The sequence below is a fragment of the Oncorhynchus mykiss genome, chromosome 11 (assembly GCF_013265735.2).
Source record: "Oncorhynchus mykiss isolate Arlee chromosome 11, USDA_OmykA_1.1, whole genome shotgun sequence".
NCBI lineage: Eukaryota > Metazoa > Chordata > Actinopteri > Salmoniformes > Salmonidae > Oncorhynchus > Oncorhynchus mykiss.
This window is the reverse complement of record NC_048575.1, coordinates 71,643,871-71,659,571: the sequence shown is the minus strand read 5'-3', so window position 1 is coordinate 71,659,571 and position 15,701 is coordinate 71,643,871. Positions and strand designations below refer to the sequence as shown.

At 42.1% G+C, this 15,701-nt stretch overlaps 1 protein-coding gene across 1 annotated transcript in view; it reads right to left on the bottom strand.

Annotated features, from left to right (window-relative positions):
- LOC110535107 (succinyl-CoA:3-ketoacid coenzyme A transferase 1, mitochondrial) overlaps positions 1 to 15,701 on the bottom strand; it is a 99,976-nt gene that overhangs the window by 77,631 nt on the left and 6,644 nt on the right. The window contains exons 4-7 of the mRNA XM_036936256.1: positions 10,659 to 10,794; positions 10,362 to 10,511; positions 7,823 to 7,929; positions 4,905 to 4,965 (exon numbers count right to left, since the gene is read on the bottom strand). Of these exons, the coding sequence (XP_036792151.1) occupies positions 4,905 to 4,965; positions 7,823 to 7,929; positions 10,362 to 10,511; positions 10,659 to 10,794 (454 nt within the window). The remainder of the gene's footprint in view (positions 1 to 4,904; positions 4,966 to 7,822; positions 7,930 to 10,361; positions 10,512 to 10,658; positions 10,795 to 15,701) is intronic.

Here is a 15,701-nt window from a genome sequence, read left to right as displayed (position 1 = left end):
AGAACTCTGCTGGTGATTCTCTCAGCGGAGTAAGTGTTTGATAACTATGGGTTTGTGTGAGGAAGACATTTAAGATTAGAAGAGCTACTCCCATCACATCTTAGAATGCTGTTGGTTATGTCTGCAGTTGGCTTCACTGCAATTTAGACAATAGGGGGATAAAAACATGTGTTATGTAGACAGCTGTTTGAAAGGAAATGAAAAGGAGGCAACAACAAAATACGTCAAAGATTAGCTTCCTGCTGAAATTGAAAGTTTATTTTGTGTAGCCTACCTGGGCATCGAGAAAAATGCCGTGCTTGATGTTCTAAGGCGATTAATTAAGAAGATGGATGCAATTTTTTCAAACTCTGCTCTTTTCAGCATCTGTTCATAATCTGACTTCAAAGGATGTTTGGGAAGTGTGTTAAGTAGACGGGAAAATAGGGTACCTAAAGTATCATTTATTTAGGCTACCTAAAATATATCCCTCCCTTTTAAAAACAGTGTCATTCTTTTTACTGACCTTGTTTTCATTTCCTTCCCTCTTTTCAATTTCCTTCCCTCTTTTCAATTTCCTTCCCACTGTTGTTCTGTGTCAAATTACACTAGTTAGTAAAAAACATGACATCAATACCATTTAGGTGGTTGATTTGTTATGAATTTAGACCACTTGGTCTGTACTCCATAAAATATGTCATGTGCAATAATGTTTTACAACCAAGCTTGATGACCAAGCCCCCTGAACAACAGTTGCCATCAAGCTTGACTCATTAGACTATGAAAAATGATTGCACAGACCACACTTTACTATCAGTTTGCAGTCCAAATAAACCACTTCATCCATCAAGTTGTTGGACTATTTGTTCAGCACTTTCTGAGTGAGTGAGTGAGTGAGTGAGTGAGTGAGTGAGCAATCATAAAAAGCTCACTGCAGCAGCTAAATACCTGCCGCACCATGGGGGTCAAACACCAGGGTCGAGAGTAGCTGTTTGAGTTGGACCGCAGAGTGAAGGAAAAGCAGCCTACAAGTGCTCTGCATATGTGGGAACTCCTTCAAAACTGTTGGAAAAGCATTCCAGGTGAAGCTGGTTGAGAGAATGCCAAGCGTGTGCAAAGCTGTCATCAAGGCAAAGGGTGGCTACTTTGAAGAATCTCGAATATAAAATATATTTTGATATGTTTAACACTTTTTTTATTACTACATGATTCCATGTGTTATTTCATAGTTTTGACATCTTCACTATTATTCTACAATGTAGAAAATAGTAAAAATAAAGAAAAACCCTTGAATAAGTAATGTGTGGCCAAACTTTTAACTGATACTGTATGTATGTATGTATGCATGCATGCCTTGCGAAAGTATTCGGCCCCCTTGAACTTTGCGACCTATTGCCACATTTCAGGCATCAAACATAAAGATATAAAACTGTATTTTTTGTGAAGAATCAACAACAAGTGGGACACAATCATGAAGTGGAACGACATTTATTGGATATTTCAAACTTTTTTAACAAGTCAAAAACTGAAAAATTGGGCGTGCAAAATTATTCAGCCCCCTTAAGTTAATACTTTGTAGCGCCACCTTTTGCTGCGATTACAGCTGTAAGTCGCTTGGGGTATGTCTCTATCAGTTTTTCTATCAGTTTCACACTTTTGGTGTGTCTCCCAGGTGGCTTGTGGCAAACTTTAAACGACACTTTTTATGGATATCTTTAAGAAATGGCTTTCTTCTTGCCACTCTTCCATAAAGGCCAGATTTGTGCAATATACGACTGATTGCTGTCCTATGGACAGAGTCTCCCACCTCAGCTGTAGATCTCTGCAGTTCATCCAGAGTGATCATGGGCCTCTTGGCTGCATCTCTGATCAGTCTTCTCCTTGTATGAGCTGAAAGTTTAGAGGGACGGCCAGGTCTTGGTAGATTTGCAGTGGTCTGATACTCCTTCCATTTCAATATTATCGCTTGCACAGTGCTCCTTGGGATGTTTAAAGCTTGGGAAATATTTTTGTATCCAAATCCGGCTTTAAACTTCTTCACAACAGTATCTCGGACCTGCCTGGTGTGTTCCTTGTTCTTCATGATGCTCTCTGCGCTTTTGACGGACCTCTGAGACTATCACAGTGCAGGTGCATTTATACGGAGACTTGATTACACACAGGTGGATTGTATTTATCATCATTAGTCATTTAGGTCAACATTGGATCATTCAGAGATCCTCACTGAACTTCTGGAGAGAGTTTGCTGCACTGAAAGTAAAGGGGCTGAATAATTTTGCACGCCCAATTTTTCAGTTTTTGATTTGTTAAAAAAGTTTGAAATATCCAATAAATGTCATTCCACTTCATGATTGTGTCCCACTTGTTGTTGATTCTTCACAAAAAAATACAGTTTTATATCTTTATGTTTGAAGCCTGAAATGTGGCAAAAGGTTGCAAAGTTCAAGGGGGCCGAATACTTTCGCAAGGCACTGTATGTATGTATGTATGTATGTATGTATGTGTATATATATATATATATTGTACTGCTCTAGGGATATAATTGTTGTTTGCATAACCTTATATACTATTATGTATTGATAGTAATGCGCACTGCAGAGAACACCAGAAGAAGAATTATCACAGTGAATGAATGTAATGTTTGTTTGTTTAAATTAATCCCATAAGGGATGGGTTGACAACTGGCGATTTGACACGAAAATAAAATGTAATTCATTCATTCATTAAAATTTTATTCAGACACTCGAGACAGATGGTTGAGAATCCTAAAGGTTGAAGCCGACAGTTTATGATTACACACAAACAATTACATCCCCAGCAGCCTGGATCTCTCCTCCCGCTCAACTGGTTTATTATTCACGGACCTCAAGAGAACTCACAACACACACTCGCTCACGCACGCACGTACACACACAGCATCAACAACTTCAACATACCTATAAGCCAAGTAAGTGGGTGCTACACATTTGTCGAGAATAAATTGAGTTTTCCCCCAATATAATGTAGCCTAAAGCGCTTTGAGTACCTGGCGGAATAAGCCAATGTAAATGTCCTTGTAAAAGACTGTTGTTCCAGAGTCACACTGGACTCACATCTTCGACCCCGCTGATACCCCTTTTACCGCCTTAACTTATAAAATATACTTCTTGCATTGAAAACAGACAGCTCTCCAGCTAGGTCTCCTCTGCACTACATAGCGTGATAAATCTCAACGGCTGCCTTGGATTAATTGAAAAGAGAAGTACTGTACATTGAAAGTGTCTAATGGAATATAGGAAAGCGCTTCTCTCTCCCAGCACATGAATCCAGCCCAGAGCCTGAGCACCCAGCTACTGAGTCAGACTTTCCATTCCTTCTCATGACTAAGATGGTTTATATCTCCACACAGACAACGGGGGGGGGGGGGGGGGCTGGAGGGGTGGGGTAGTGGTTTATATCTCCACAGAGCAGAGGATGGTGGGGTGGTGGTTTATATCTCCACAGAGCAGAGGGTGGGGGGGTAGTGGTTTATATCTCCGCAGAGGGTGGGGGGCAGGTGGTTTATATCTCCACAGAGCAGAGGGTGAGGGGCTGGTGGTTTATATCTCCACAGAGCAGAGGGTGTGGGGGGTGGTGGTTTATATCTCCACAGAGCAGAGGGTGAGGGGGGGGTAGTGGTTTATATCTCCACAGAGCAGAGGATGGGGGGTGGTGGTTTATATCTCCACAGAGCAGAGGGTGAGGGGGTAGTGGTTTATATCTCCACAGAGCAGAGGGTGGTGGGCTGGTGGTTTATATATCCACAGAGATGAGGGTCAGGGGGTAGTGGTTTATATCTCCACAGAGCAGAGGGTGGGGGGGTGGTTTAGATCTCCACAGAGACGGGTGGAGGGGGCTGGTGGTTTACATCTCTACCGAGCAGAGCATGGGGGGGGGGGGGGGGGGGGGGGGGTATATATCTCAAAACGCTAAAATGCTGAGTCTCTGGCGATTCATGTCAGCCATCGTAAGTTTGGTGATGGGGGTGACAGCCAGTTTATAGCCAGTCTGGGGCTGGAGGATGATCAATGTGCTCAGGGCGAGCTGCCATAAACGACCCAGAGAGCAGTAATGTCACCACAAAGCCCCAACCCAGTCTGCATCACACTGATGGAGAGAGAGGCCAGACAACAGAAACAGTACCCAAACGCTTTTGCACAGTGCCCCCCTCCATTAAGGTCTCTCGAAGCGGCGCAGTAGTCAAAGGCATTGCATCTCAGTGCAAGAGGCATCACTACAGTCCCTGGTTCGATTCCAGGCTGTAACTGACTTGCCTAGTTAAATAAAGGTTCAACTAAAACATTTACAAAATACTTTCATTACTTTTTTTCCTTTTACAAAAATTATGGTTTTTAAAATAATTGTCTTGTGACCAGCAATGTTTCTAAGGACAATCCAGTCTTAAGCCACGACCCCAGAAGGACTGGCTGAGAGCCACCATGTGGTAATCACTGGACTGGACCACATAACATTGTGACCCCCAAAAGTGGATATAATACCAGCAGATTGAGCCAACTTGTATCATCTAGACTTTCCATCAGGCCATCCAAATGAGGCAGTAGTCATATTACTGGTTTCTCATTGTCTACCACAAATCTTTCTCTATTTGTTTCTCTATTCAATTCAGCAGACGTTATTGACATGGCCAGTTAAATTACTTACATTGTCAAAATACACTTAGAACAACAGTAGTGGGACTAACAGCAATAAGACATCAACAATAATAGTAGTAGTAGTAGTAGTAGTAGTAGTAGTAGTAGTAGTAGTAGTAGTAGTAGTAGTAGTGGAAATGGTATTACTATTAACAACAACAACATTAGCTCTCTCTCTGTGCTGTTAAGACAGCAGAGCAGTACCATAGACAGGGGAGGGGAAAGGGGGCTGGAGTGCAGGGACATGGCACATACCTCTACGATGGTGACTTTGGCCGCCTTGCACATGGGCTGGTTGAAGTTCCTAGCTGTTTTCCTAGACACACACACAGAGAGACAACCTTAACTCACAATAGTGCTGCACAGTTTACAAAACCTCTGTACTTTATCAATACTCGAACATGAAAAACTTTTCAGCACGATCATTTTTGATACATTCGGTACTTCTGTCAAATGTGTCATGTAAGGATTTAGAGGATGGAGTCTGTCTAGTAATTTGTCTGAATGTCCTCAAGGGGGCAGTAATAAACTAGCCAACTAGCGCTTGCAGCTGACACCGCAGGCCACTTTTGAGAAGCAAGCAGAAACTTCATACCTCCACGCCAGCAACTTGTTGATAAAACTGGCTGTAGAAGCCAACCATGGGAATACTTTGATTACAGAGCAGACGAGGACCAGACCAACAAAACCAATTAAGCTAAATGTGTTCCAAAATAGTGCAGTGCAAGGGAGGCTTAGTTCCAAAATAACATGAAGAAGCTATTTTATGACATTTGCATTGTAACATTGTCATTATTCTACTAAATTTGAAAAAAGAAAAAATTGTAACAATGACGAACATACACTGAGTGTACAAAACATTAGGAACACCTGCTCTTTCCATGACAGACTGACCAGGTGAAAGATATGATCCCTTATTGATGTCACTTGTTAAATCCACTTCAATCAGTGTAGACGAAGGTGAGAAGACAGGTTAAATAAGGATGTTTAAGCCTTGAGACATTTGAGACCTGGATTGTGTATGTGCACCATTTAGAGGGTGAATGGGCATGATAAAAATTGTAAGTGCCTTTGAACGGGGATGGATTTTGCACACAACAGTTTCCTGTGTGTATCAAGAATGATCCACCACCCAAAGGACATCCAGACAACTTGACACAACTGTGGGAAACATAGAATGCTTTTGCATTACTGTGGAATGCTTTTGACACCTTGTAGAGTCCTTGCCCTGTCGAATTGAGGCTGTTCTGAGGGAAAAAGTGGGGGTGCAGCTCAATATAAGGATGGTGTTCCTAATGTTTTGTACACTCAGTGTAGACAATTCAGAAAGGCACTTCAAAGTGTTTGTATGTCGTTTTGGAACTAAACTATTCATTTATTTAATTACAATTATTTAGCTGTAATGAATCCTAGGTCTAATGAATGCCATTTGACCCAATATTATGACCATAGATGAGCAAATTAACCCCAATATGTATCAAATGACATTTTAAAAACAGTTTTGTCTGCTCAGTGTCTGACATGGTTTTGCATAAGGAACATTTTAGGTATTCTTCTGCTATTTGATATGGTGTTTTATTTTTTACATGAATTTGAATATAGAATATATTTTATTTGTTCTACCAGTTAACAACATTATGTTCAAAAAAATAAAGCTCAATAGTTATTCTGTGACTTTAGCTAATACGCATTTTTTTGTTGCTGTGGTATCATTTCGGTACCGAGTATCATTTTGGTATCATGATACTAAACCTGGTATCAGTAGAAGTCAAAAATCAGGTTTTGTCCCAACACTCGCTCACAATTGATGGATTCTGGGTTCTGACTTCTAAAATGGGAAATATGGTTAATTATCAGGTCTCCTACTGAAATATTGGGTGCAATGGTTTAGAGGGTAGGAGGAAGGTATATGGCTTGGAATGTACTGAGTGTAGGGAAAACGATCACGTGGCAGGCATTGATAAGGGGAGAGAGACGTGGATTATTGATGAAGGGGGTTGAGGTCAGGTTGGTCACGTTAAGGGGGAAGGAAAGGTTAATTGCCCGCGTCACTTAATTTCCTGCCTAGCAACAGAGATGTAGTGTATGGAGAGAAGGAGGAGATTCCATCCCAAATTGGGGTACGTATACCACCACGATTGGAAAATGTGTTTTGGTCGGTTCAGCTGTTCGACCCTATGGATGAATAAACTTGGTTTGAGCTCTCATAGTGTCCGTCGAGTTATTTCTCTGATAATTAGAATCTAACACAATCATTCATCTCAAATAAAATTGCATTTGTCACATGCTGCGAATACAACAGGTGTAAACCTTACAGTGAAATGCGTACTTACAAGCAACAGGCAACAAGGGAGCAATACAACAGCATTAACATAGAGCAATCATGCAATGTTCTCTTTTTCAAATAAGCAACCAATGTTTCAACACTGCCAGTCTTTGCCTGTGAAGTCAAAGGGGATTGTTAGTTGGAAAGCAAATACTGCACCCCTGTGGTGACAAATTGAATTGCATTTACTAGGACATTTTCAGTGTACAGGAGTGTAATTATTTACAGGTTTGAATGCAAGGTTGTAAACAAAACAAACAACAATATGGGTCCTTTTCATATGTGGACAGAGTGAATGTTCTTCTCACATCCTGACAGACAAGCAAACTAAGAAGAAAGGCAATTTCAGTCAGACCTAATTCTTGATTTGTTTTTTGTTTTCTGGAGAATGTTCAATCTCTTTAAGCTGTCTATTGTCAATATCTTAATTCAGTCACTGAGCTTAGGCTTGTATCTCCTACCATCAATCAATCTGGCACAGAGCCAAGCGACCTGCAGGCCCCGACTGCTGCTTATTGTGGTAACATCACAGAGTGATTAGAAAGGGTTCAACCTGACCTGGCGAAAGCAGCGATCTAAATCACAGTGACTTGGGTAAATGTGTGTTAAATGTTTATTCCCACAACACTATTATCATGGCTAATAGCCGTAATGATGCACCCTGTCTCTTCAGCAGCATTACAGTCTTAGTGACAGCAGATATTCTAAGGGGTACATGAGCTCCTGACGTCATAATAAATGGCACCCTATGCTTTGTGCAGGGATTCAAGGAGTAGGATGGAGTAAGCTGCCCAGATATCAGGTCATTTTTAGATTGACAGACACAGGTGAATGGAATGGTAGCTACCTGAAGACGATGTTCCCGGCCTTGTCAGCCTTCCAGGCCTTGACCAGAGCAAAGTCTCCAGTGATGGCCTTCTCCATGATGTAATGCCTGCCATTAAACTCCCGCACCTGCCGAACAATGACATAGCAAGCAATTCAAGAGACAGGACCAGAAGACAGCTGGATATGACAGCACGTCGTGTGTGGTTATAAAGCTAACGGTGTGCCATTTCAGCATGTGTTAATAATAGCAGTCAGAGATGGAGGTGTGTCTTTGTGTCACACGGTGGTGAATGTCAAGAATCAAAAATCCCACGTTAACATATGTAGCTTAAGAAACAAGGTTCATTAAATCAATAATTTGCGAGATGACATTCATATTCTGACAATCTCTGAAACTCACTTAGATAATACCTTTGATGATACAGTGTTAGCAATACATGGTTATAAGACCTACAGAAAAGCCAACGGTGGAGGTGTGGCTGTTTACATTCAGCACCAGCACAAGCTTTGAGAGGATCTAATGTTAAATACTGTTGAAGTAATATGGCTACAGGTTCATCTGCCTCACCTAAAGCCCATTCTTGTGAGAAGCTGCGATAGTCCACCAAGTGCAAACAGTCAGTATTTAGATAACATGTGTGAAATGCGTGATAATGTATGTGATATCAATAAAGAGGAATATTTTCTTTGTGATTTAAATATTGACTGGCTTTCATCAGGCTTCCCACTCAAGAAAAAGCTTCAAACTAGTGCCTGCAACCTGGTTCAGGTTATCAACCAACCTACCAGTGTAGTTACAAACAGCACAGGAATGAAGTCATCAACATTTATTGATCACATCTCTCCTAATGCTGCAGAAATTTGTTTGAAAGCAGTATACAAATCCATTGGACGTAGTGATTACAATAGAGTGGCCATATCTAGGAAATCCAAAGTCATACAAGGTCATACAAGAAGTTTTGTAGTGATTCCTATGTTGTTGATGTAAATAATATTTGTTGGTCTGTGGTGTATAATGAGGTGCAACCAGACGCTGCACTTGACACATTTATGAAATTGCTTATCCCAGTTACTAATAATCATGAGCCCATTGGGAAAATTACTGTAAAAACTTAAATCCCCATGGATTGATGAGGAATTGAACAATTGTATGGTTCAGAGGGATGAGGTAAAAGAAATGGCAAACAAGTCCGATTTTGATTATTTTTTCATTGGTAAAATTAGCAAATGCAGGCATGACAAAACCCATCCAAGAATATCTGACCAAATTATGAAAGACAAGCATTGTAATTTTGAATTCCGTAAAGTAAGTGTGGAAGAGGAGAAAACATTGTTGTCTATTAACAACTGACAAGCCCCTGGGGTCTGACAACTTAGATGGAAGATTACTAAGGATAATAGCAGATGATATTGCCACTTCTATTTGCCATATATTCAATTTAATCCTACTAGAAAGTGTGTGCCCTCAGGCCTGGAGGGAAGCAAAAGTTATTTCCCTATCCAAGGATAGTAAGGCCCCCTTTACTGGCTCAAATTGCCAACCAATCAGCCTGTTACCAAACCTTTGTAAACTTTTTTTTTTAAAGTGTGTTTGATCAGATACAATGCTATTTTACAGTAAACAAATTGACAACAGACTTTCAACACGCTTATACAGAAGGACATTCAACAAGCACAGCACGTACACAAATGACTGATGATTGGCTGAGAGAAATTGATGATAAAAAAATTGTGGGCTGTTTGGTTAGACGAAAAAACGTATGTGTTATGGATTTAACACCCGCTGCTATATTGTGGAAAAAGAGTTACCTGTCTAACAGAACACAGATCACTTTCTTTAATGGACGCATCTCCAACATAATCCAGGTAGAATCAGGAATTCCCCAGGGCAGCTGTCTAGGCCCCAAAAAATGTCAATGTTCACTAATGACATGGCACTGGCTTTGAGTAAAGCCAGCATGTCTATGTATTCGAATGACTCAACACTATACACGTCACTACTACAGCGACTGAAATGACTAACACTTAACAAAGAGCTGAACCTGGACTATTGTTCAGTCATTTAGTCAGACACCCATGCATACCCAACAAGACATGCCACCAGAGGTCTCTTCACAGTCCCCAAGTCCAGAACAGACTATGGGAGGCGCACAGGACTACATGGAACTCTATTCCACATTAAGTAACTCAAGCCAGCAGTAAAATTTGATTGAAAAAAATAAAAAATAAATACACCTTATGGAACAGCGGGGACTGTGAAGCAACAAACATAGGCACAGACATGCATACAAACGCACAATAACATATGCACTATACACACACGTACACATGGATTTTGTGTTGTGTATATGTGGTAGTAGAGTAGTGGCCTGAGGGCACACACTTATGTTGTGAAATCTTTTGTGAATGTATTGTAATGTTTTAAAAAATGTATAACTGCCTTCATTTGCTGGATTCCAGGAAGAGTAGCTGCTGCCTTGGCAGGAACTAACTGGGGATGCCTAATAAATACAAATGTGGTGCTAGAAACAACATGGTGGAAGAGGCTGGGGTCTGACCTCTCTCTGTTCGCTGGCGATGGCGATAGTTCCGTCTTTGTTGTATTTGATGGGGGAGCCGCCCTCCTGGATGAGGGTACCGTAGCCTGTAGCCGTGAAGAAAGCAGGAACACCCGCACCCCCTGCTCTGATCCTCTCTGCTAGGGTACCCTGGAGGACAGAGGTCATCAATGGCATCATTACTCAAAATCACTGAACCTGGACATTCAAAACCTCCACCACTAATGCATCTCACTCCCAATAAGTAGAATGGGAAAACTATCAAAGCAATGAAGTGTGCGTTCGCTTGCGTGTTACCTGTGGGGTTAGCTCAACCTCCAGCTCCCCAGACAGGTACTGCCTCTCAAACTCAATGTTCTCTCCCACATAGGAGGAGATCATCCTCTTGATCTGTTTGGTCTGTAGGAGCAGACCAAGCCCAAAGTTATCCACCCTGCAGGGAGACAAAACAAGTTACTACACAGGTTACTATGCACAGGTTACTAAGCACACACAAACACAGGATTGCAAAACCTTTACAAAAAAAAAAAAGGTTTGTTGTGTTATTCATGGTCTAGCTACTGTGGTGTTTACACCTCAATGAATAAGCTACTGTGGTGTGGATGTGTCCAGCTCAGTGAATAAGCTACTGTGGTGTTGTTGTTGTTTCCGGATCAATGAATAAGCTACTGTGAATGTTAACCAAGTGCAACGATCTAGTAAAACATCCTACAATTTGATTTCAGTTATGAATCTGTCTGCAAAGTGAAAAAGCAGAGCAATGGAGAGGGAATGCATACAATGAACCTACAGTATGCATTCCCTCTCTCCCTTCCACTGTAGAGTTGATTCCCTTCTCATCTTTCTTCAACTCTCTCCTTCCCCCTCTTTTTATCCCTTCCTTTAATCCATTATGTCTTGTACAGGGCTCACATTACTCCAAAATGGTTACTTAAGGTCACAGGAAGAGGAGGAGGAGCACCAGACCTCTCTCTGACAGGCAGCTAAGCCACAACCATACACAGATACAGAGACACACTGAAACAGCTGGACATCTGCAGGCAAGGCATAACAAGGTCACTTGAGTTTATACTAGGATTGCTTCTTCCATTCTAAGATATAACAAAACATGACCCATCATAAGTGGTTTGGTTGTTGGACGACTTCAGATAGTTACATTTTTCCCACTTCAATGGTCTTTGCGAGTTGAAAGACTGGAGTGAGCTACTGCTATACGCTGAGTCGGTGAGCGAGTTTATTAGCAAGTGCATCGGTGATGTTGTACCCCAAGCGTTTATTAAAACATTCCCCCGCTACACGGCCCGCTACCAAAACGTGTGGACTCTCCTTCACTGCAGCCGACGTGAGTAAAACATTTTTAAAAGTGTTAACCCTTGCAAGGCTGCAGGCCCAGACGGTATCTCCAGACCAGCTGGCTGGTATGTTTACGGACATATTCAATCAATCCTTATCCCAGTCTGCTGTTCCCACATGCTTCAAGAGGGCCACCATTGTTCCTGTTCCCAAGAAAGCTAAGGTACCTGAGCTAAACGACTACAGTCCCGTAGCACTCACTTCCGTCATCATGAAGTGCTTTGAGAGACTAGTCAAGGACCATATCACCTCCACCCTACCTGACACCCTAGACTCACTCCAATTTGCTTACCGCCCTAATAGGTCCACAGACGACACAATCACAACCACACTGCACACTGCCCTAACCCATCTGGACAAGAGGAATACCTATGTGAGAATGCTGTTCATCGACTACAGCTCAGCATTTAACACCATAGTACCCTCCAAACTCGTCATCAAGCTCGAGACCCTGGGTCTCGACCCCGCCCTGTGCAACTGGGTACTGGACTTCCTGACGGGCCGCCCCCAGGTGGTGAGGGTAGGTAACATCTCCACTCCGCTGATCTTCAACACTGGGGCCCCACAAGGGTGAGTTCTGAGCCCTCTCCTGTACTCCCTGTTCACCAACGACTGTGTGGCCATGCACGCCTCCAACTCAATCATGAAGTTTGCAGACGACACTACAGTGGTTGATTACCAACAATGACGAGACGGCCTACAGGGAGGAGGTGAGGGCCCTCGGAGTGTGGTGTCAGGAAAATAACCTCCCACTCAACGTCAACAAAACAAAGGAGATGATCGTGGACCTCAGGAAACAGCAGAGGGAGCACCCCCCTATCCACATCGACGGGACAGTAGTGGAGTGGGTAGTAAGTTTTAAGTTCCTCGGCATACACATTACGGACAAACTGAATTGGTCCACCCACACAGACAGCGTGGTGAAGAAGGCGCAGCAGCGCCTCTTCAACCTCAGGAGGCTGAAGAAATTTGGCTTGTCACCAAAAACACTCAAACTTTTACATTTTTTACATACATTTTTGTATGAGTCTGTGTTGAGTCAGTATGTTGGCAGCAGCCACTCAATGTTAGTGATGGCTGTTTAACAGTCTGATGGCCTTGAGATAGAAGCTGTTTTTCAGTCTCTCGATCACAGCTTTGATGCACCTGTACTGACCTCGCCTTCTGGATGATAGCGGGGTGAACAGGGAGTGGCTCGGGTGGTTGTTGTCCTTGATGATCTTTATGGCCAACCTGTGACATCGGGTGGTGTAGGTGTCCTGGAGGGCAGGTAGTTTGCCCCCGGTGAGGCGTTGTGCAGACCTCGCTACCCTCTGGAGGGCCTTACGGTTGTGGGCGGAGCAGTTGCCGTACCAGGCGGTGATACAGCCCGACAGGAGAGCATCCTGAAGATCATCAAGGACAACAACCACCCGAGCCACTGCCTGTTCACCCCGCTATCATCCAGGAGGCGAGTTCAGTACAGATGCATCAAAGCTGTGATCGAGAGACTGAAAAACAGCTTCTATCTCAAGGCCAACAGACTGTTAAACAGCCACCACTAACATTGAGTGGCTGCTGCCAACACAGACTCAACTCCAGCCACTTTAATAATGGAAAAATTTATGTAAAAAATGTACCACTAGCCACTTTAAACAATGCCACTTCATATAATGTTTACATAATCTACATTACTCATCTCATTTGAATATACTGTACTCTATACCATCTACTGCATCTTGATGTAATACATGTATCACTAGCCACATTAAACAAAGGGGTGGCAGGGTAGCCTAGTGGTTAGAGCGTTGGACTAGTAACCGGAAGGTTGCAAGTTCAAACCCCCGAGCTGTCGTTCAACCCACTGTTCCTAGGCCGTCATTGAAAATAAGAATTTGTGACTTGCCTGGTTAAATAAAAAACATTTAAAAAATGCCACTTTTATATGTTTACATTACTCATCTCATACTCATACTGTACTCGATACAATCTACTGCATCTTGCCTATGCCGTTCTGTACCATCACTCATTCATATATTTTTATGTACATATTCTTTAATTCCTTTACACTGTGTGTATAAGGTAGTTGTTGTGTAATTGTTAGGTTAGATTACTCGTTGGTTATTACTGCATTGTCGGAACTAGAAGCACATGCATTTCGCTACACTCGCATTAACATCTGCTAACCATGTGTATGTGACAAATAAAATGTGATTTGCTGTGAAGAGAGCAGTCACAATGGTTTACAAGGCTGCCTCAAGAGGGTATAGAAACTACTCAATTGCCAAGACGAAGGCAGGCTGGGGCTGCCACAATAGCCTCTGAGTGTTAGTCATTAACCAATGGAAGTGCTCTGGGGTAAATAAAACAATGATGTTTAACTCCAGGTAGCAATGTGTCACCTGCCTTCCTTGTGCCTGAGTGGTGAAACTAAAGCTGGCCTAATCTCAACTGTTTCTCTACCCATATAAGCAGTTCACTAAAGACGATTAACAAGTGCAAGACAGAAGTGCCTATATTGGCTTCATGAAACTCAAGACTACACTTCATTTAGGGATAATTAAGATATATTCGTAATGAATGTGAAAACTTGTGCAAAATCATAGTCTACTAATCACATCTCTTTATTCTTACGATCAAATCTAATAGGATAAAATAGTCACGCTGCTAATGTTGGGGAAGGTTTGGGACTGGAAAGAACAGGCTTTGTCCTTCACACAACTTCTAGGTCAGCTTGCTCACACCATCTAGGCCAAGAATGCTCAGAACACCAACAACACAGTTATCAAGTCCCGTGATACACACACACACACACATCCAATCAGCTTCACTTGGAGATATTGGACAATCATGTCTACTTTAGTTCAGCTAATATAGACAAGTCAGCAGTATACTGCATATCATATATATAAATAAAAGAGAGAGAAAGAGAGAGAGAGAGAGCTTTCTGCTCTTATCTTATTATAATTTCCATATCAAACTGTGCAGAACAGGTGTACTCCTGTTTCTGAAACAGGGGAGGTTGAATGTGCAGCCCACAGCACACACTTCCAAATGAATCATTATCTCTAAATGTGGAGGAGCAATTTTCAAGAATAATTTATATTGGAGAAATGATAACCCCCACGCACAATGGTCTATGCAATCTTACATTCTGTACCTCCAATACAAGTCTGTTGACAGAGCTCAACAAACTAAACACAGTTGTTAAGAACTTGGTGTGCAGATGCTTAGACTACTGTTTCATGCGGTACTGAGTATTTCACAGTATTCCGCAAGCAGTTTACAAACAGTTCACAAGCAGTTTACAAGCAGTTCACTCTAGCTGAAGAAATTAGGTCAAAATGGACTCTGTAGGGCAGATGCTTCTGACTGCTCTTTCTTCAACACCTGGGCTGAACTCAAACCTTTCCTACAAAATAAAACACACTGTTTGAACAGTGCTGGCATGAATGTTTAGTGCTTACAACATCTTATGTCATGAACAATGTGATGTGTCTGTTGTACAGTAACTCCATCACAAGGTTATGGAGTGAGAGTAAAACAAAGTTCCCTCCAGTTGGTAAAGTGTCCTCCTATGAAAGCTCAGTGGGTCGCCCTAGTGCACACGTGAGGTTCCCGTCTCATATAACACCCTACATAAAGGATCCACTGTATCTGAGAGGGAGAGAAGGAGAGGGAGGGAGACACAGAGAGAAACAGAGAGGGAGAAAAGCAGCAGTTCTCATGGTCCTATCATTTCTCTCGCTTCTCCTAAAGTTTCAGTGTTGAGAAAACTCTGGAAAGAGTCATTATCTTTTCTATTATGTCGATAGCCTAAAAACCATTCCCTCTCAGATTCCGGACGATTGTCTGACGATTGTCTGACTAGTAGAAATGTCAAATGTCTAATCTGGGTCGAGTATAGGCCTGTAGCCTGACCTTAAAAAATCCAAAGGATTTTAACTCTAAAATGACTGGTTCTTCAGGTTTCTGTCAAAGAGATTAGGCATAGATGGATAGATGCAA